The following is a 23067-nucleotide window of genomic DNA, read 5'->3' as shown; positions in this document are numbered from 1 at the left end:
GAGCCATGGAAAGACAGCACAGACCGGACACGAGGGGCCTGCATGGAATTGGGGGCCTCATTCTGCCAACATACATCTGAGTAAAAAGAGTGAGGAGAAAAGATTTGTCTCACTGGGCTCTTAGTTCTCCCTCCTCTTTGTCGTTTGGCACCCCAGCGTTATAGTCCCGAGCCCTTCTCCCTGGAAGGACGGCCCACTGAAAGCAGGGCGGCTGACCATGCTGCTTGTTGTTGCTATACAAACACGTTAGCATTTGAATGGCTTGCCTGAGTTTTAAAATACAGTGTGCTGACATTTCAATGTAAGGAAGAATGAAAACAGAAGCAACCCACGTCCACCAAAATTTTTAACTCCACAGCAATATATTTGAAAATAAGATACATGCTCCCCGAATCAAGACTATCTACACAGAAGAGTTCAAGGTGGCTTCAGGCAAAACGTGGAACTTGTGGAAAATACCACGGGGGCTGAAGTGGCAGTGGAGCCTAGCCAACCCCAAACTTCCCCTTCTGTCAGTTTTCTGGTGCAGTTGGCAGTCTCTTCCCCTTCCCTCCTGAGAGCGTCTCTCAGGGGCTTGTGGAGGGAGGAGGCCGAATCTCCTCCTCTCCTAACTTGGAAAGGCCACCTCTTTTGTTAAGAGCAAGGAACCGGCCTTGGTATGCGAAGGACTGGCGTTTGCCTCCCTTGGGGCTGCATTTGTCACTCGTCCCTGCACCCCCACTTAAGATACTCTTACAGGTGTTCTTAGTATGTAATTAAGCCACACTCTCTTCAGTGGATTATTGCCAAAGGGGGGGGGGTGTTGGGGAGGTGGTCTGACAGGGTATCTAGTTGCAGAAAGAGAGTTCCCAGACCAACGCTGCCATCCAGCCCAGTTTTCTGCAGACTCCAGTCCAGACCTTTGTCATGCCACCGTGCCATGCTCCTGCGGCCCAGAAGTCTTCCTCGGTAACTTCAGCAGGGTAAGGCTGCCTGCCTTCAGACGCTCGCTCTTGCCCGGGGCTCTCTTCTCCACCTCAGGGGAGAAGAGCCTTCGTTTCCCATAACTTTGGTGGAAGGAGGCGGAGCAGAACCATCTTCCCAGAATCGGTTTCCAGCCATGACATACACGGAACGTTAAGCCTTGGCATCAGGAGTGAAATCGGTATCAAACAAACAAACAAACAAACAAAACAAGAAGGCACTCTAGGAGTGGGATTTGTCACTTGGACATAACATGAACTAAGATCTTTTTCAGCAAAGCCCGTCTTCCTCTTTGGGCACGTTGGCATTTTTCAGCCGTGAGAATGTTGGTACCAAGTAATACAAATACTGGCAAGATTTTAAAGACAGCACTTGGAGGGAACACAGATGGTTTTGTGTGACCAATTGTGGAAACAGCAGATCTTGGAAAGCATTAGTGTAGTTTCAGATGCTTGGAGAATTAATCAGCATGGAGATTCAGGTAATACCACATAAAATAATCCAAAATGCATTGTCCTTCTCCTGCGAACACACTTTCCACCATATGCTCATCACCAAAGAAAGAGTGGGGAGACTGAATTCTGCTAATTCTTCCCGAATGACTAACAACCACCATTTCAGCCCTGTGGAATGATCCCCCCCCCCCCCGATCAATCCTGCTCTCACCATTTTGAATTGCTGCAAATTGTTAAAGAGCTGGTGGTTCTCCCAGGCCTTGGGCTAAGATGGTGGTTGAGCCCCGTGGGGTTTTGGTTCTGTCTTCTGGTCAGCTGCATTCTTTTTCTTTGATATATGCTAGTTGGTTTGGCTTTTAAATTTTTAAATTGTAAGCCACCCAGGGTCACTGTGGAGTTGGGCAGCCTCAAAATTGAAATAATAAGCAATAAACAGAGGATTGTTTTTAAAATCCAGATTTTTACCAAAGACTGCAAATTATCCTAGTAACCTTAACATGCCATCTTATTATTTATTTTCTCCCTTTTGGCTTCCTTCTCCTGCCCCAAAGCAGCAGAGCCTTACGCTACACTACATTTAAACCCATTAATATTAACAGTATTAATTAGAAGTAGGAAGGAAATTTGGCTTTTCAAATTTCCTTCCACGATTGGCAGTTCTAAAGGTGCGTTCACAGCCACTAAAGAGGGAGCCATTCATTTCAGAGCTCAGAAGAGGAACAACTCCAGGACGCACGTTCTCCACGCCAGCAGAGGGTTTTGGTTTGGCTCTGGCAAGAACAACAACAGGCTGTCTGAGCTGTGTGTGTTGAAAAAGTCAATATGGTGCATGATGTAAAAAGGGGTGCGACTTTGATCCCATGGTTGTGACCACCATATTGATTTTTTTGACCCCTGGACATCTTTGAGCAACCACCAAACAATAATATGGGGTCACAGTTCAAAAAGCTGCGGGCATACGTGTGGAGGCTATGAAACATGCTTAGCATTCCAAGACACAAAAGATCAGCGTTTCAGTTTCAGAGAAATTTCAAAATACAAAGACAGAAGTAAATCTGGTACTCTGAGACCACAGTCGTGAAATCATACAGTAGTACATTGGCTAGAGATTCTGAAAACGCCAGCCACTTTGACCATTCAGAGAACAAGCGGAGGTCTTTCTATTGATCAGGGTATCTCTATCCATTTGTGCATACAAAGAGGAAGGGACATGGAAGACCCCCAGCCCCTCTGCTCCTATATGGGCAGGTGGACAGGCAAGGGTATGCACCGACAACCCCGGAAGACTAAACACTGCGAGAGTGTGGGTGGGTTCATGCGTGCATTCACACACACACACACGCACGCATGGCATCCCAGAGTTCAGCCCCACGAACGCAATGGCAGGAGGATTTGCCAGGCTGCCTAAACGTGAATGACAAACTCGGGATTAGTGTAGGAGAAGCCTGCAAACTCGTTCTGGTCCAAATTCATGATGAAGAGTTTGTCCGTGGGCGTGAGTTCCACAGGCTGCCTTGTGAACTCCTTATCGAAGTTGGAAGTGTCGTGTTTGTCCTTCTGTTGGATGAAAAAGCAAAACAATTAAAAGCAGTGCGGAGGAAGGGACCAGAAGGAGCCCCCAGTCAAAAGGGCCGGATCGCCCAAGAGCTCGGGAAGGGCAGGGGGCTCCCAAGTGCCACCGCCTGGCTGGGGGCGGGTCTCCACATCCGTACTTACACGCATGCTCTGCCGGTGCCGGACGAAGCAGCAGGGAGGCTTCCGGAAGGGCCTGGGGCCCCAACTCAGAGGCGGCAGCAGCAGTGGCGGCAGGGGCAGCAGAGCGGGGGAGGGGGCTCCATTTGCTGGGCGGTTCCCCCCACAGACCCCCTCAGCAAGTGGGGCCCTCGGGCTGGCTCCCCTGCCGCCCCTCTGAGACCCGCCCAATTCAGTGGCGGCGTGAAAGAGCCGCAGGGGCCGCCCACTTCCCTCGCAGAGCTGCCTCCCCAGCCGTGCTTCCGCAACTGGGGGCGAGCGTGTGCTGAGCAGGACCGGGGAAAGGCTACACCTTTAATGACACTCATAGAGCAAGAACAACGTCGTCTTGCTTACGTTGTACTAAGAACATGAACCAAATGTGGTGCTTAAAAGTTTGGTACCCCACGAATGGCTGCTTAGGCAACTCTCAGGGAACTCCCCTTCTTTGCCTGTAAACACACAGGTCTGCCTAGGTGATGCTCAGAGTCACATGACTGGCGCGTCCAGGCCAGACGTGCCTGGGAGAGACTGCTCCAGGTGGGTTAGTTTTGAATGCAACTGGAGAAAAAAGGGTTAGGCCATTTCATGTTAATTAAAGCTGGAATCCAACTGAACCATTGAAATGAAATTCAGTGTTAATTGGAGCCCAATGTATTATTTATCCTAGTCCCCAGCATTGCATCCAAAGGCCAAGAGCAGCCCTTTTTCCAGAAAAAGTTTCATATGTCGATTTTCCAACAGTGAAAGAGCCGGCACTCTCCTGGGAATTCGGCCCTCAGAGAGTGGCCTGCTCAATGCCGCCGCTCGTCTCCCTTCCGCTGTGCTCCCCACGGTTGACTGGATTTCTGGAGTCATTAACTGCAAGGCAGATATGGGAAGAATAGAGCTGATGTAGGTGCCTCAAATACATTATTCGGTTAGGTAATCTGGAGCAGCAGAAGATCCTCTACTGCAGTGTCCCTCAACCTCAGCAACTTGAAGATGTGTGGATTTCGACTCCCAGAATTCCCCAGCCAGCCATGCTGTTGAAATCCACACATCTTCAAGTTGCTGAGGTTGAGAGACACTGCTCTGTTGGGTGGTTCACAGAGAGAGGGAGTTATAGCTTCAGGGGGGCTTAACTTGGCAATTGAGGTAAGGTGGGATGAAGGATCTCATACCACCTCCTTTTCCTTGTTTTCCTTTCAACTGAAATACGCAGGCTGCTCACAAACTTGGAGTGATGCTATGGCCAAGGACTAGTCCAATCCAGAACAAGGTCTTGGTTATCCATGATGGAAAAGGGTCGGTAAGATGTCTAGAACTCAGGTCTGGGTGGAAGAATGGGGAAAGCGGATGTGACCAACCAAACTGCATTCCCTGCAGGACTTGCTGTTACATCTCCACAGACCCAAGGGCTTCTGCCTTCTCTTCTAGACTATGCACGCTGGAGTGCCAGTTCTGGATGATGCTTGGTTTCAGGCAGCTCACCACCTCATTCTTGTGCTGCCCCACCACCTTTGCCTCTGCCCAGACCCTCCACTGGAATGAAAGAAATGGGCTCCAGTTTGGTGCTGAGGCAATCCTAGACAGCGTCAACATTCATAGCATCACAGCAGCTTGGTGTGCCTTGGCTTTTAAGGACTCTGTGATAACCTCAACTCATGTCGGATCGTGCCCTGACCCTGTAGTGGTCAAGAACCACCTATGACCTCCACGATGGAATCCATTCCAGTGGTTTGTCCCAGGTGCCTAATGGACCCCATTGGTTTCTGCAGTTGCCAGCTCACTGGCGGGTAGTTCAGATCAGCGCCACTAGGAGGTGGATTGGTGACTGGACTATTGCCCCCAAGTGGCCCGTTCTGATGCCTGGGTTTATGGAGACTCTCTGGGAGATGAAGTGCCAGAAACACTGCCTGGTGCGCTGGTGGAGAAAGCCAAAATGTGAATTTGGCTGAGCATGAGGATGACCCCACGTTTGGGCCTGCACCTTAGTGATGATAAGGGAGATGAGGCAGATTATTCCCTTACTGCATTGACAGACAGTTGTCCAGCAGCCCTGGACTCCCTTTTAGGGAGGAGTCATCAGAAAGATCTCCCACCCAACTGCTATAAATAAGTTGCACGGCATTTTGCCAAGAAAGTCACTCCGATTCGCTGCAGTCTTGACTCTACATGGGCAGAGTCTATAGTAATAACTGGCACATCCTCTTGCCCTGTTATCTGGGACAATTTTGGGGCCCATGAGCTCCAACGAAGTAGATAGGCAGCTGTCTAGACTATCCTCTGCGTCACAGAGGTTGGACCCCTGGCCATCCTGGCTGTTGGGAGGAGTGCCCATGTGGATCTGTGAGATTGTCAATTGCTCCTTATAGGAGGGACCGCTCATGGCTGCCTTGAAGGAGACCGTAGTGTGACCTCTATTTATTTATTTATTTATTTATTTTTCAGATTTCTATCACCGCCCATCTCCCCCAAAAACGGGGACTCTGGGCAGTTTACAATGAAATTGAAAATTAAAGCCATAAAAGTCATAAATTACAATATAAATAGAGAATAAAATAGATATAAAATCCAAGTGGTGAAGGATCTCCTTCACTGGGGAGGGCTCTACGGCGCCAGCCACCCCCAGGAAGAGTTATTGCCCTTCCCACCGCAGGTGAGGCTTTGCTGAGGAGGCTATCTCTTGATCCTGTGGTCTTGGATAATTATCTTCTGATCTCCAACTTTCCCTTTTTGGAGAGAGCTGTGAGATGGTAGCAGTGAAGCAGACACTCTAGGGGACTCAGAGGGCTCCCTAGAGGACATGGATTTTCTGGATCCTTTTTTGTCTGGATTCAGGCTTGGGTATGGGACTGAAGTGGCAGTCACTCAGCTGGGTGACCTACCGTATGTCAGGACCTGAATAGGGGTTGTGTACCCCTCCTTGTCCTTTTAGACTTTTCAGCAGCCTTTGTTAATAACCACCAATGGAAGTCAGGGATTGGGGGCATTGTTTTGCAGTGGTTCTGCTTCTCCATCTGCAAATGGGAAAGGAGAGATTTGTTGAGTGTCCCTTCACTTTTGGGCACCACAGGGTCAGTCCATGCTCCCCCCCCCCCCTTTTAACATCCATATGAAACTGCAGGGGATATCATTGGGCAGTCTGGGGTATGGTATCATCAGTATTGTGATGATTCCCAACTATACACTGCTGTCCTGGGCTGTGGGGGAAATGCTGTTGATGCACTATCCTACTGCCCAGAGATGGTGAATGTCTGGATCGAGAAAACAAGCTCAGCTTGAACCCAAGCAAGAAGGAGTTGCTGTTTGGACATTAGGATTCCTTTTTGGTGCCAGGGTTATCCACAGACAGGCAGGCACTACCTTTCCAGGAGCAAGTTTGTGATTTGGGGTTCCCTCTGAACTCATAGCTCCTGCTTGAACAGCAGCTTGAGGGTCTGGCTAGGTGGGCTTTGCCCAGCTTCAGCTGGTGCAACTATTGCATCTGTAGTGGTTGCAGGAGGACCTAGTGACTGTAATTTGTGCTTTCATCAGCACCCGCATAGACTACTGCAATGCGTTTCACATGTGGCTACCTTTAAAAACTAACTGGAAATCAGAGTTAGTCCAGAAAGGGGTGGTTCATGCCTTGACTGGTTCTCACCATTGGGAGCAGATTACACCTCTGTTGTGGTTCCTGCCTTGGTTCCTGGCTCAGTTCCGAGTAGAATTTAAAGCATAACCTCCATGGCTTGGACCCTGGTACCTGCAACTGGACTCAGCCTGGCTTGTTAGGTCATGGGGGAGGAGCTTCTTGCTGTCCTACATTCCCAGGATGCCCAGGGAGCTGAAGCTAGAGAGCCCTACTGTGGCATGGGCTCCCCAAGGAGAGCTTTTGAGACGTTATTAAGAATGGAGATCTTCTGAGCATCACCTGTTCCTCTTGTTGTTATTATTTTCCCCTTTGCTTTGGTTTTGCCTTCATGATTTGGATTTTAAGTTGCTTAAATTCTGTTGTTGTTTTTATTGTGACATTGCAGCTGCTGAGAGTCAAGAGACTGTGATAGGGTAAAAGAAGTCAAGCAAACAAACAAACAAACAAACTCATGATTAGCCAGTGCAGGAGGCCACTCAAATTCTGCATTTCTTTTCTTGTCTGGGCAGCAAGATCATGACCTAGAAGCGGGAGATTTTAACACCTACTTCTGATCAATGGATTACTGTCTAATGGCTGTGTTCAGACAGCTTTCTTAATTGGTCAGTTACAGTGGGTGGTTGCTGTGTTTTGTGTGCATCTTTGAATGTTTGCTTTTTAGGGTCATTGTCAAGTGACAAAAAATATTGCAGTCCAATCAGTAACAAGTTTCAGAGAGTCCAAGTCAACGTACTCCCAGGAAAACGTGCATACAGCCTGACCACAAGATAACGGCTCTAAAGGAAAGAAAAAGGCTTTGTGTTTTGAAGAGGTATTAACGAAAGGGTCACCTTAGGAGCGAGGGGGCCATTCTTCAAATTCTGGGAGGAAGACCACTTTTCAGATGGTCCACATCAAAGGCATTTTAGAACGATGACTTACTTCATTTGGAATGAGCAGCATGACTAGTCAGGGTCATTCTCCTTGTCTGCTCTTAATCTAGCCAGCTTAAATTCTACAGTCCTGCTATTTTGACGTGTGACATGGGGGCTACATGCTAAGCAGCACAAATCCCCATTTTGCTTTGGACATTTGTGTGGAAACAAGCACAGGGCTTCTTGAAAGGGAAGACTTTTCTTCCTCTCCGTTTTGGTTCCAATCAATAGTCCCCCTCCAGCTCAACCAGGGAAAGTGCTCAAGCTTTCTGCCTCTACCCTTGGTCCATCTACGAACACCCTCCACAATCTGATGCTAATCAGATGTGTTGGACTAAGATCCCCATCATGACCAAGGGCTATGGGAGTTGTAATCCAAGGCCCAAGACACGGCAGGGCTGTTCTAGGCAAAGGAACAACGTGACAGTGGCCCTAGTTATTGTAGGTTGTTGCATCAATTATTATTGAAGGCTAAAGATGAAATCACATGGAGGAAACTGGGAGGAGAGGGTTCTGTCCTGAAAACTGTACATTTCATCTGTTTCTTTAGAAGGATTATGAAGAACGTGTATCTTTTCCTGGGCAACTTTCCCCATATTTTTCTCATATTCATTCAAAGGGAAATGTGGAGGAGCACAATTTGTTATTTGTATCTCTCTTGCTTTCTCTCCTTCGCAAACCCTGCTAATTGCTAAAAAGGACAGCTGTCTCCAGAGCAAAGCTGTGGGCTGATGATGAGTCATGGAATGACCACATGCTGCCTGATGTGACAGAGAAGCTTATGGGGAGGGGTGGGACCTTGGCCAAAGCCTCCCACAGAAAACATTGCTGTGGGCTTTGAAAGAGCCAGTAAAAGAAGGCTCTGGGGTTTGTAAGCATCAGAGAAAAAAGAAGAAATCTTCATCATTGGGGCTGAGAAAAGAGCAGCCCTACTACTTTCCTTAGCCACTTTCTGAATAATTGGGAAGAAGTTAAGGTCATACAACCTCCAGTGGCGGATGCTTCATTTCAGGTGTTTATAAGGCAGAAAAATGGAATTCAGGTCATTCAAAGAAAACGCTGCTTGGACAACCAACAACCAAGTGTAACTATCAAGAGTTGTCACTGACTTTGACGATGCAAATTTCAATTGCTTAAGTTCCTGAGTACTCAACATCCTGCGTGGGGGCAGAGAAGGGAGAAGAGCATGATCATCTGGATCCCTTCAAAGGCTGGAATGTTGTAGCAATGGGCTCATAGCCCCAAGACCAAGCTTCTCCGGGTAAGTGCTACAAGGGGCTTCTGTTGCTCCAGAGAGCTGCTCTAAAGAGTTGCATTCTCTACGAAGGTCTTGAGGAATCTGGAGCATCATCTCAGTGGTGCTACGGGGTTAAACGGCCTCTTAAACTTTGAGAGTTTAATCCCTGCTTGATTCAAGAATCCTAAAGTATCATAGACAAGTTTTGGGCTTTTCTATTCAGAATTTTTAGAACTCTGGTACAGATTACCTAATATTTTTCAAAAGTTGAAGCTAAAAAACACTCATATCTGAAATTTTGATTTCTTACAGAGTGCTTTCTTTCTTCCTTTTTAAAAATTGAGGTTAACACATATTTCTACAGAATTATCTGCTGAAAGTTTTTTTTTTTTGAAGTTTATGATGAGATTTCACATGTCAAGTTCGATAGTTTTGGCTCTGATGGTTTCTAAACAATAATAAATGTAATATAACTGTTAATGCTGTCAGACTTGAACATCTGAGCTGAGATTTTGCTTTCAAATCATCCCCTTCCCATTGAAGACCTGTTTTAAAATAAATTGAGGTTTCCTCAAAATAAGATTTACTTTTTATTTTATAACTATTTCTGAAAAGAAAAGTTGGCACAACATAAACAACTCAAAAGCAAACTGGTATGAAGTGGGAAAGGACAAAAGAGAAAGGTGGATATGTATCATCTAAACTTTAAAGGAAGCATCTTTCTTTCTTTCTTTCTTTCTTTCTTCCTTTCTTTTTCTTTCTTTCTCTTTTCTTTCTCTTTTTGCCAAAAACACAGACAACTTTGAATTCCATCAGAAAATATTTCTTATTCTCAGAATAATATTAGCTGAGACAAAAATACTTTACAGCTTCAGTCAAGTTACACACGTACTTTTTGGACTTTAAATATCAGCTTAATTTTAGTAAAATCCTAAATTTTTGACACACATAAAGCACAGGGGGACATATGGAATTTGTTGATTTGGCAGCTGCACAAACAGCACCCAACCCTTGCCCCCCAAAATACTTGCAAAGGAACCCACACAGGGTTGATATGAATTAAACATAAAAACTGACATGGAATGGTGGATACAAGGTTGACCATTGACTCCAAAATATTTGAAGGGAATTTTGATGGCCAGGCTGGTGCCCCCTGAGACCATGGGGTAAAGCTATCCTGAAATGAGCCTGCTATCAGGGCAGGCAACCTGGGCTAAAAAAAAAAAAAGTGCCTCCACAAACTCAGTTACACAATTGTCTGGGCTGCTCAGTATTCCCAAGGGGCAATCCCCCCAAGTGGGAACTCCTCCTCCTCTCTTCTAACACCAAAAGCCAAATCAAGGCCCTTGATACTGACCGGCTCCAGAGGACCCTTACCCTCCCCAGAGGTGCTGGGCTGGAACCTGCAACCATCTCCCCACAAAGCCTTTGTTTCACTCTTCTCTGCTCTCCAGAAACATTGAGTCCCACTTTTTACTGTGTCCGGTCACCCACTCCAATGTTGGCAGCTGTTCTCCATCCTTTCAGGTGCCCATTTTTCTCTGACCTGAATTGGACAGGTCAGGGAGTAACTTTCATTCTAAAGAGGAGGCTGTTGTCTTCCATGCCAGACCCTTAGGACCCACTCCCCTTCATTCTAGGAGCCATCCAGGGTTTCACTCAGGAAACTTTCCCAGCCACCTACATATATGTCATCAGCATTGCTGGGTGAGACCAGAAAGCATTTGTCTCCATGTCCTGCTAATGGTTTTCTGTTGGTCCTAGGGAGGTGAGATGAACTCTTGCTTGGATCCAGTTCCAGCACTTCTATGTGAATTTATTAATACAAATAAATACAATAGTTAAGAAGAACACTAGAAATGGCAATGGCACAATTTAAGGTGGACCTTGTAGAATTCCTATATAAGTGGGGCTGAGTAACTTCAAACATAGCCCACATGGGGAGAGGGGCTGCCTCCTTCTGCCTCACTCACCCCATTTAACTGGCATGACTTCCTTCAAAGGATCTTGAGACTGTCCTAGTCCCCCATCTCATTCCCCTAGGAATCTTGGGAATAAGAGTGTTAAACATTCTTGAGTATGGATATCTATTGATAGGCCTCATGGATTCACTGAGGTTTTAGGACCAAAAGCAGGCTGTACACAAAGACCTCTGGCAGCCAGGTCTGGGTCATGGTAACTTTTGCGGATGTCATGGAAATAACTGAGAGTTGTCTCTCTGTACAGATCAGTTTCACATCAAAGTTGCAAGAAGAAAAGCAGGCAGCATCCTCTAAACAAGTGAGAGAAGACTCTGCAAGGGATCAAGAAGCTGAGAAAAGTTCCATCTTGGAAAGCAAGTTCATGTCCACTCCTTTTGCAAACTGCTTCCTTGGGAAGAAGTTGAGAGAGGAGGAGAGGAGGAGAGCACCATCAACAGGCACTCAGGATCCAGAGATGTTTCAATAGATTGACTCTAAAGGAAACTTGCCTCCCGCCCAGCATGGCTGGACCTCTGAGAGGACCTCGTTTTTAGACTCACAGCCATAACACTTCAGTTGCTCTTTCTCCCCTCTGTGCCACTGATGCAACAATACTCAGTTACAGCTCAAGTCTTTGAAGGATGGCCATTCCAGTATCACCACAAAAGAAAAAAATATCCAAAGCATGACAGCTAATGGTTGCAACAGAGGATGCCACCACAACAGCAGCTGGGACCAAATGGAAATGGTCATGGGTGTGCAAGGGGTGGGGGTGGGGATGGGGGAGGATGGTCTACTTAGCTCTTGACTTCAGGCTTAAAAAACTCAGAGTTAAGAAAGGAAAAGCCTTCAAATTCTGATTGATCAATGTTCCTGATGACTTCCTGGTCAGGTGGTGTTAATACAGGTGGGTGGCGAGTGAAAAACCGGTCGAAGTTTTCAGCATTGCGTCCACACTATGAAAGGGGAAAAAAAGAACTCATGGTAGGTGGCAAAAGGAGCAAAGTAAAAACCTAAGTGCAAAGGTTGGATGCAGCTTGCTATGTCCCCCTTGCAGCCTTGCCAACCCCACCCATCCCTGCAATCAGGGCATCAGGCAAGACAGTCAACACAAGCAAAATGAGAGAAACAAAAAGAATCAACAGTGCAAAATACTTATGGCTCCTCTGGCAGCCGGGTGCAACCCCAGAGTCCCTTTGTCATGGACATGCTGGGAAGCTGGAAGACTCTCAGCTGGCCTCAGCAAGTAATTGTAGGAGGAGAATGGGGTGGGATTGCAATTACTTGCAGAGCTGTCCCAGACACATGCAATGCTGTACATGCAGGCACCTCTTGCCCTTCAGAAAACAAACGTTATGCTTCTATTGCACTCTAATACCCGGTTCTCCACTGCTTCCCATCCACAGGGCACCCAGGGAGTTTCGGCCAGTGCCGCAGCCTCTGCTGCTTGCAGATCGCACGGGGCTCGGGCGCTGAGCACCAGGGCTGCCTTTCCTCCTCTATCTGGCAGTGCAGGCTGGCCACTGCTTTGTGAACTGGAGCTGGACAGCGAGGTCCTTTCAAAATTGAAAAAGCGTAAAGGAATTGAGGGGACAATTTCTCTGAACGTCTCCAGGGGAACGAAGAATTCTCCAACCATTTCCCAAGGGCAAAGCAGCATCACTACTGCCCTGAAATTGGTGCCTGGGTGGGAGGAGTTTCATCCTGATGTCTTTCTCTGGGGTTTAATGGAAGTCACAGAGGCTGCAGTCCGTTAGGAAATGGCTGCCCAGAGAAGGAGAGCATGGATGCCCATCTCCTGCCCCTCTTGTCCTTAATAGGAGCAAGACTATCACTCAGCCCATAAGACTTTTTGACCTTCATTTTCCTTTGAAAGCCATTTCACATCAAATTCACTTTCACAAAATTGAATAACCAGTAGAGAAATGCTGGAGGGTTTTTTCTTCCTGGCAACTGAAGGCAAGCAGTGGGAATCCCATCTGACCAGATGCACTTGGAACAACAAGACTACAATCGTTTGGTATCAGCAATGAAAACACCGGAGAAAGGTGCAAATGCACCGAACGAATACGTTGGGTCCGCAGAAGCAAGGAAATACTTCTTTAGCAAATTAATGCAATGCTGTGCACGTGTAAAGATTCCCTGATCCAGATAATCTGCCATAAGGCGACTTGTATTCCAGATGAAACCTTTCCAGCTCAACAAAATGCTAAAAAGGAGTCCCTTTTGGGAGATGGGCGGTGATAAATTTGATTAATAAATAAAATAAATAAAATAAAAAGCAGCCAGTCCCTCTTGATGTGGGCTTTGGATTTTTACGACCAGAAAAGGGATGCATGCAGTCCAAGATTCCAACCTGGCTCTACAGTGCAGGTGTGATTGTCTTTGAACTTGGCCCCCTTGCTGGGGCTCTCCCAGCCTGGGCTCTGTATTGTTGCTGCCTGGCAAGAGGACAGGTGTCAAACCAACTGTGACAGCAGAGTCACCTGGTATCTTTTTAAAAGGATAAGGGCAGGTGCAGTAACTTGCCACATATGATGATGCCCGATCTGAAGCAAGCATCCTTCTAGAAGGATTCACCTGCAGTCAGCCAAACAGGTTGAGAAGATCAGCTCAAGCAGTTTTGACACCACCTGGCAGCGTAATGTTAGTCATCCCCTTCTCCTAATTGCTGGAGGAGAATTCCAGGCTGTTGAGTTGGGATCCCAGCTGGGATTCCGTAATCCTTAATTCCAGCAGGAGGATTTTTCAGCACCCAATCATGCCTTGGAAGCCAGGGAAAGAAGCTACCGATGGAACACAGCCGCTGCTTGGGCAGCATTCAGATGGCTGTACTGACTACGGTCTTGCTGGCTCCTGCTGGCCTCAGAACGAACGGCGTGTCTCCAATGGCAGTCATGGCCGTTCTGACCAAAGCAGCCCCAGGACTTCCCTTGCTTGGTGTGGGGCTTCCAGGGTGCAAGTGGACCTTTTTCCCGCTCACGTACACAGCCTGAAAGCCCATTCGCCCCGGTGGTGGCTCTTCACTAACATTTTTGAAGCCCCCTCTATGGCATGCAACTTTCACTGGCTAAGAGAGGTGGATTTGCATCATTTGTAAACTTAACAGTAGGAATTTGAATCATTCAAGACTCATACTTGCAAACTGTCCAGCTCTTCAGCCCCTCACAACTGTTGAATGGAGAAAGGGGATGTTGCCCTGAGCACATAACTATTTTGCTGTGTTGCCCTGAGCCACAACTACTACACAAAAGTCCACCTCCCAGACTCCAAGAAAAGGCCGATCGCAGGACAACAAGCCTCCTGAAACATGGACGCTGCCTCCTTACCACTGAGCCTGCTTGCAACCCCCGGCCCGGCCCGGCCCAGCCCAGCCCAGCCCAGCCCAGCCCAGCCCAGCCCAGCCCAGCCCAGCCGCTCCCCTCTGGAATGTCTTTGGAGGGAGGGCAGCCCAAGCACCAGCGCAGCTCCAGCTGACAAGGAGAACCGGGGGGGGGGGGGGGGGGAGGCAGGGCCAAGAAACTCAGCATCCCTCCCCATACTACTGCGATTCCTTACCACTTTACACTGATATGTTCCTGACAGTCTTGCCCATTTCCTTCCCTCCTTCCCTCTCCCTCTCTCCAGAAATAGAATATATTCAGCAGAGAGCAGCAGATAATCCAAGATACCCCTCTAGGAGTTACATATTCCCTAAATTCAAGTGCAGCATTTTTAGTGCACCAAGTGAGGAGTGCAGCTTGGCTCCAGAGATGCCCTCTCTTCCCTTGGCCTCCTTTCGGCATTGGGCGCTGGCTCTTCCTTAACCCTGCTTTTAGTAGAAATGCCTGGAAGGGGAGCCCCTGTGTGCACACACCCTTTCCGTGCAGCAGGGAGGCCGGCACCTTCTGATACGCTGCCGGATGGAATATAGGCCAGATGGTACAGAGGCACAGCTGCGACTGGGGCGTTCTATCCAATCGCCTGCCTGATTCCTTCCGTTGGCCCACTCCTCCTTCAGTGGGGGTTGACAAAGGAGGATGGCTGTTAGCGATGCAAGGAAATTCTTTTGCGTATTCTTTGGTGTTCCATTGTGCTCAGTGTTGCTGTGACCCAAAGGCCGCCAGGAAGGGGTTGTGCTTGGAAAGGGAAAAAGAGGACTTGCTTCACCCCCCCAGGTGTGGGAGCTGAGCATCGGACCTGCCACACATCTCTCATTGAAAAGTACAGAACCCTGGCTGGAGGATTAGTTGGATTGGGCATACTTGTCTTCCAAAGAAAAATGCATTGAAGAGTCTTTAATTATTGACTATGTAAAATACTTTACATTAAAATATAGCTATCTATGTCTACGCCTCTTGTTATTTTTAAACTGTACTTCTTTTAGCACAGCCTTTTGAAAAAGCTGTGCCAAGCACCTTCCATACTAAACAAAAGGCACACATGCTCAAAAATGTCTTTCCACAAGATTTGAGTCCCAGAAAACACTCATCTCTCCTAACCCAGCCAGAGAGAAGGACATTTGGCATCTCTGCCTCTAACGGGCCTGTAGTCCATGTACGTCTGGCCCAGTTGTGATCTATAAGCCCAGTGCGACCAGTAAGACTGATAAGGGACCTACCGCCTGCCTTCCCTTCTGTTAGAGATTTGGTAGACAAAAACCTGACAGCTTCCCCACCAATGGTTTTCCCAGAAGTAGAGTCATTCTTACCCCTGGATGGCCCCACCAGTAGCTGGAGCTAAGGAGAAAGGAGGAGGTGTGTGTTGAAAGCCTTCAACGCCCTTGCAAATCAACCGTAGAAACCAACCAAGTCAGGGAATCAGCTAGAATGATTCTATTTTTAAGTGCACAGGAAGCTGAATTAAACCTCTCCCATCTCCTGATGTACATTTTGAGAAACACAGTGATAATTATATCATGTTCATTTGCATTGGGGATTGGAGGCAATCAGAATACCTGAGACCAGATTCCCCTTTTTTGCCGGCCATGGAATATCCGAGGGTGATCAGGCTTCTGCAGTCCAGTCCTGGAATGGACTCAGCAGTCTGACCTGCTGCTTTGATTGCCAAGGCAACCGGGCAGCTGTGATGCGACTTGAAGGCAGTGGCGCCTGTGCCCATCCGTGCCCTTTAAAGAACAGCCCCCACCCCAGGATGGGGGAAGAGACGCCCTCCCTATTTCCCATGCCAACCCCCCCCCCCCCTCCATCAGAGAGGCCAGGGGATGAAGCCTGGAGAAGGGCATGATGGGAAGATGGGAGTGGGGAAGATGTCTCCCAAGGGCTCAGTCTGCTTTTGGAGGCTCGGCTTATTTTGATGGGGGGGGGGGAATTTTGGAAACAGAATTCCCACAACCAGTAAATAATGTCAAGCCTCCTTCAAGTCAAACTTGACTCCTGATGATTTCATGAACATAGACATTTTATTATTTTATTTTATTTTATTATTTTATTTTTATCCCGTCTTTGTTATTTTTTTTTTTTTATAAATAACTCAAGGCGGGGAACATACCGAACACTCCTTCCTCCTCCTATTCCCCCCAACAACAACCCTGTGAGGTGGGTTGGGCTGAGAGAGAGGGACTGGCCCAAGGTCACCCAGCCGGCTTTCATGCCTCAGGTGGGACTAGAACTCTCGGTCTCCTGGTTCCTAGCCCATTGCCTTAACCACTATACCAAACTGGCATGCCATTGTTTTGATGGCAACACAGATGTGGTTTGTTGCTGCTTCTCCCACCATGTTTTTTTCATTTTGTAGTACAGTCTACAGCCCTGAGAATTCCTGGTGTTCCCCCATCCAAGTGCCAATCAAGTCCAATCCAGATTAGCTTTCAGAGATCAGCTAGTCACACTGCTGCTCCATGAGCTGCATTGGCTGCCGGTTTGCTTCCAGGTCTAATTCAAGGTGTTGGTTTTGACCTTTAAAGCCCTACGTGCATAGGGCCTATTTACCTGAGGGAGCGCCTCTTCCTGACTGCATCCACCCATCCCATCAGGTTTGTCAGGACGGGCACATTGCAGGTCCTGTCTGCGAGGGAGTTCCATCTGACGGGACCCAGGAGATGAGCCTCTTCTGCTGTGGTGCCTGCCCTCTGGAACATCATCCCTCCTTCAGGCGAGGTTAGCCCCAACCCTTGTGACCTTCTGGAGAGCTCTTAAAACCTGTTTTTTTTTCAGCAAGCCTGGGATCCCCTGGTGAGAGGGAGCCTGTGCGCTGGCTATTTTACATAATATCTCCCCTCTTGTGATCTTGCTTTATTTATTTTGTTCTATCCATGTTCATTTTCACTGGTCGTATTGAATGTTTTAACCCCTGGTTTTATTGTTCGCTGCCCAGAGTCACTTTGCATGAGATAGGTGGCTATATAAATTTGATAAACAAACAAATAGAAGGAGGTATCTCTGCAGCAAATTTCAGGGAAACTTGGTATGGGAGGGGAGGGGTGTAAAGGGAAGGGGTGTTGCCAAGGAGTAATAATGGATTGGAATGACTGTCAGTCAGAACATGAAGAAGAATAACTCAGTCCTGTTTCTCATAAAAGAAAACAGAGAGATAGAGGCATTGACCAGTCAAGGCTATTTTGAAAGCTTGGAGTATCAAAAGTAGCTCTTCATGGCAGACAGCGCCTTCTTTTCCATCCAAGATGCTGAGCTCCTGAAGCTCCTTTGATTTGAACACCATGGAACAAGAGCTGGCTACCTGTGCCTGATGATTCCCAGCATGGATGAAACTGGCCATGTGGTGCCTGCCTCCTGGTGGTCAATGCAACATTCTCCACTGGTAGCTTTTAAAAAATCCCAATTGCCCCATTTTGCTCTGGATTTGGGCTTGAGCAGCTCTAGCTTCAAAGTGTTTAATTTCAGTTTTATGAAAAAGAGATAATACTTCACAAATAAGACAAAAATATCTCGATGTGCTGCCTTACTTCTGGACCTTGTTAAGCAGAAATGGAATACTTGTTTTAGTTATTCATGCAGTTGCTTATTTCATTTTAATTTATATCCTGGACTGTCTGGCTGCATAGCAACAGTATACAGGAACCTTGGAAGTAGAAGGCAGCCTTGCAACTTCCCTTTAGTAGAAAGTACTACAAGGAATGGACATGGCTAGAATTCTTCTCCCTCATGGGCTTACGTTTTGCTTGGAAGAATGTTTAATTCTACCAATCACAGTATCCTTCTAGACCATATTTCTGGCAACATGATATAGTTTCTATCCTACCTGGAAGATCTATCTTAGAAAGTGCTGATGAGAGATTCCTCTTCCTTCCCAAGGTCATTGGCTTATGGGATGCCACAAAGTTCTCTCTTGCCTACTATATACTTTATGTGAACTACTGGGGTACTCACTGGGTGGTTTTAGGCGGACATTTCATCAGTGCATGGACGATACTCTGCTAACTCTTAATTTTTATCTATAGTTTCCAGGGAAGCTGAAAGAAATATATGAAGATAGTTTGGAATAAACAAACAAAAACTTAAATCCAAAATGAAAGTACTATGGACAGGCTTCAATTGGTTAAAGCCTACAGTTGGATCTAGACAAGGTTGCTCTCCTTGGAGAGATGATACTATTTGGGCCTTCTCTTAAGTTAACCTTAAATGGAGAAGCTTGGAGTGTGTCCATCGACAGAGGACACAGCCATATCTAACTCCACAACCAGGCAACAGCCAGGCTACATAACAGAAACATACCTTATCCAGCTGTTTTTAAAGTAACTGTCAGCACATAACCATCTGGTACAAACTTTGATGATAAAAAAAGGACAAATTTGCATTGCAATGTTATGATATAAACCCTGGTCTTTCATACTTGTGTCCTGATGTTGGATACAAGAGGACACAGTTTGTGTTGAAACTTCACAACACAACATTAGCCTCCCCTTGCTTCCCCCCAACCTCCATCCATGTGACAGTAGTTTTCAATAGGAGGAATAGATAAGAAACAGAGGGGAGTGACCAGAGAACTTTCTATTCTGAGAGACCATGTGCTCAGCTATGTGCAACAAAAAGGTAATGTCCTGAATAGAGGCTGATTTCCCATTGTGTTTGACTGAATGATTGCTTCCTGCTGAGTAAGCAGAGGCTGCTGCAAAAACTGTAGAAGGAATATAAAAACACCCATTCCTCTGGAAAGAGGAAAGGGGAGAACTAACAAAATTTTGGCAGGCAAGTTCAAAAAGTGAGATCTAAAAAGGGAGGTTTCAGGTTTCTCTCCGTAACACTAGTACTGAAAACAGGCATAAGCAGCCATTCAAAACACAAATCTCTGGTAAGTAGATTTATTGTTTAAAAAAAAAGCTAACATAGCTATTACAAAAAAATTTCAGTGACTGTTGTGTATCTGATGGAAATCATACAGTGAAACCAAAGTTTAAATTTTTGTATCTTTTATCCCATCTAAACAGTGCAACAAACTTGAAGCCATTCTCTTGATGAGAGGGATGGTTTCCTTCTATGCCTAGTTACAGGCTGTATGCTTCTGACCTTGTCAGAACTGGTTCTTACACCACCTTCCACTTCAAGTCTGTTGAGGTTTTCCTACTAACGATTAAGACTGCTATTGTACCTAATCATTTTGGCCGGGTGAAGAGGTTGTATTTGATTGTCTCCTCGCACGTGCTTCATGCAAATTGCCTGGGGGGAGGAACCTGCCCAGACTTGTTTCTTACTTCCTCTTTTTTTCTCTCTGCCGATATGTAGCAAGCCAGGCTTGCTCTCAATGAGAGCTAAGTCCTTTAAATATGTTTTGCTTTTTGTAAATAAATTATTTTTATAGAAATGCTTGGTGTGTGACTTTTCTGATATCTCCTGGGCTAAAGGCTTTCCCAGCATTCTGCCAACAGGTTATGGGCCCAGTGAGCAACCCAGTAAAACCCAGAGAGAAAAGAGAGATCAGCTCCACACCTCATGCACAATTTAAAGGCAGGTAGCAAAGACCCGTGAAGATTTTCTTTGGAGCCACCTGGAGATTTTCCAGCAACTGCCGGTCTACAGGACAAAGAAGCTAGCTGAGGTGACTTGCAAAAGAAGGAAGAAGCCATGGCTACCTCCCAGCCCTCAGCGATGCCTCTGGAGTGCCTATCAGAGACCAACTATTTGAATTGGGCCCTGAAGATGGAAATGTATCTTCACAGAGAGAATCTTTGGCTGCCAATTGGTGAGCAAACCCCCCAAAATCCCAGTGCTGAATGGCTGAGACAGGATGAGCGGGCTAGAGCCACCATTATCTTGGGAGTTGAGGACAATCAGCTAGTCCACGTGCAAGGCATGCAGTCTGCAAAGCAACTTTGGGACGCTTTGAGAGACTTATATGTAAAGGCAACAGCAGGGAGTAAAGTTACTCTGACGAAAAAGCTGTACAGAGCCTACCTTGCAGAAGGAGATAGCCTTCCTGAGCACCTGCATTATATTCAGCAGCTGTTTGTTGAGTTGCAGGAGAGAGGAATGGAATTTACACCTCTCACAAAATCATATATCCTCCTGTCCTCACTGAATGAAACGTGGGACACGCTGATTTGTACCCTGGAGGCTATGCCTGAAACAGACCTCACCCCATCGTATGTTACACAGCGCTTACTCGCTGAATGGGAGAAGAGAGAGGAAAGATCCCCCCCCCATCTCTTCTGGAAAGCTGCAACACCAGAAAACAAGGGAAAAGAAGGGAAAGGAAGCTGAGGCCACAGCGCTAGCCAGCCAGCAATGCTTCACTTGTGGTTCAGCAGGACATTTGCAGACAGACTGTGCCATGAGACCCAAGACTAGAAAGACAGAGAAGAAGAACACAAGGGCAACACAGAAGAAGGCTCTTCAGACAAGCCAAATTGCACAGGTGGCTGAGAAGGGTAATTCTGATGTATGGGTGTTAGATTCTGGGGCCAGTTGTCATTTATGTAATTGTAAAAGCTCTTTTGTGTCACTGTCTAAAACTGAAAGACAAAGTGTATCTTTGGCTGATGGGTCTGTGACCAAAATTATGGGGCAAGGTGACTTGTATTTATCCTGCTTAGGAGAAACTGTAAAAGGTGTGTTGTATGTGCCAAATTTACAATCAAACCTTTTATCTGTGGCACAATTGGCTGCAACAGGGTATATCATAACATTTAAGAAAAATGGTTGTGAGATACGAAAAAATGGGAAATTGTGTGCTACTGGTATGTTAAAAGACTCCTTGTACATTGTGCAAAATGCAAGAAAGCCAAGCTGCAAGGCTGCAGTTGGCAACACTCCATATCATGACCAATGTGTACACCTGATGCACAGGAGATTTGGTCATGCTAATTTCAAGTATATAGCACAAATGCCACAGCTGTGTGCTGACCTAAAGATAAAACCCTGTGACAAATACTTAGATTGTGTAGTTTGCAAAGAATGCAAAACACTAAAAGCTCCTGTGAGTGACAGAGTTACAACTAGACCTTTGGAAATTGTACACTCTGACATTATTGGTCCTTTTGCTCCAAGTCTTGGACAAGCAAGGTATGCAATGACCATCATTGATGATTTCTCAAGATACACATTTATCTACATCTTAAAACATAAAGATGAAGCATTTGAGAAATTTAAAAGTTTTGTGACATGGGCAAATGGAAAATTCCCTAGGCCTGTATCTGCACTCCAATGTGATAGAGGAGGAGAATACCTTTCTCACAAATTCAGAAGGTTCCTAGTGGAAAAAGGGATAGAACAAATTCTTTCTAACCCTTACACCCCTCAGCAAAATGGTGTTGCTGAAAGAAAGGGCAGAACCTTGCAAAATGCGATGAAATGCATGCTAAAAGATTCACAATTATGTTTTAATTATTGGGGAGAGGCCTTATCTACTGCCTGTTATGTACAAAACAGATTGTATAACTCTGTGATTCAGGATACTCCATTCCATTTGTTTTATGGTGTGAAACCAAAGGTAAACCATCTTAGAGTGTTTGGTAGCACTGCATGGGTTCACATTCCAAAACAGCAGAGAAGGAAAGGAGGCCCCACAACAAAGAAAGCCATCTTTGTTGGCTATGAACAAAGCCAGAGGAGCTACAGGTTCATAATGGGAGAGAAATTAATAATTAGCAAAAGTGCTTCTTTTGCTGAACAAAACTGGGGGAGATTAAATTCTAGCTCTCCAGTTGAACAGACCACCACAAGAGAACAGCAAGGACTTGCTGATGATGATCTTTTGCCTGATGAGGACATTAAACCAGAAAAGCAAACTGAAGATCTGTCTGATGAGACAGATGCTTCTAAGGAAAGTGATAGGAGTCAAAATTTAAGCCCTGTATTACCTCGCAGATCTCAGAGGAGTAATAAAGGCGTTCCTCCATCACATTTTCAGGCTGAAACAGTAAAGGCTTTTCACATATTCACAGAACCTGAGTCTTTAGAACAAGTGAATGCTTTACCACCTGAGATTGCACAAAATTGGCATTCTGCCATGCAACAGGAATTAGCATCCTTGAAAGAAAATAAAACATGGAAACTGGTAAATCTACCTCCCAATGAACGCTGTTTGGGTTGTAGGTGGGTTTTCAAACTGAAAAGGGATGCTGATGGCAAAATCCAAAAATATAAAGCAAGGTTGGTTGCAAAAGGGTTCACTCAAAGGAAAGATTTAGACTTTGACAAGACTTTTGCACTAGTTACTAAAGGTGAATCAATTAGATTACTGTTAAAAGTTGCTGCACTGAAAGGAATGTCAGTTAACCACTATGACATTCAAACTGCATTTCTCTATGGAGATTTAGATCACAAATTATACATGCAGCAATCCCCTGGCTATGAAAAAGGGGAGAATCTAGTCTGAACTGCAGAAGTCAATCTATGGGTTAAAACAAGCTGCTAGATCCTGGAACCAAAAATTAGATGAAAAACTGCAGAGTTTTGGTTTTGAAAAAGGAAAAGCAGATCCCTGTGTATATATGAAGGACAAACAAGGGTGTATGTATCTGTGCATTTATGTTGATGATTTGCTGCTGTTCACATCAACAGAAAAACAAAGGCTTGATTTTGAAGCCTGCATGAAAAGCCATTTCATATTAAAAAGCCTTGGAGTTGTGACCAATTACCTAGGTTTGGAAGTACACAGAGACAAGGATGGTAGCTTTCTGTTAAACCAACATAGTAAAATTCAAAAGCTCCTAGAAGATTTTAATATGCAAGACTGTAAGCCAGTCTCTACTCCGATGATAATAGATTTTCAGAAAGATATAGGAGAAACT

At 46.0% G+C, this 23067-nt stretch overlaps 1 protein-coding gene across 1 annotated transcript in view; it reads right to left on the bottom strand.

Annotated features, from left to right (window-relative positions):
• Positions 1 to 2224: 2224 nt before the first annotated feature.
• PRKCB (protein kinase C beta) overlaps positions 2225 to 23067 on the bottom strand; it is a 198289-nt gene continuing 177446 nt past the window's right edge. The window contains exon 17 of the mRNA XM_063315016.1: positions 2225 to 2975. Coding sequence (XP_063171086.1) covers positions 2823 to 2975 — 153 coding nt within the window. The 3' untranslated portion in view covers positions 2225 to 2822. The remainder of the gene's footprint in view (positions 2976 to 23067) is intronic.

The sequence above is a fragment of the Candoia aspera genome, chromosome 14, assembly GCF_035149785.1.
Source record: "Candoia aspera isolate rCanAsp1 chromosome 14, rCanAsp1.hap2, whole genome shotgun sequence".
Lineage (NCBI taxonomy): Eukaryota > Metazoa > Chordata > Lepidosauria > Squamata > Boidae > Candoia > Candoia aspera.
The sequence above is the reverse complement of the archived record's forward strand: the minus strand, read 5'-3'. Positions and strand labels throughout refer to the sequence as shown.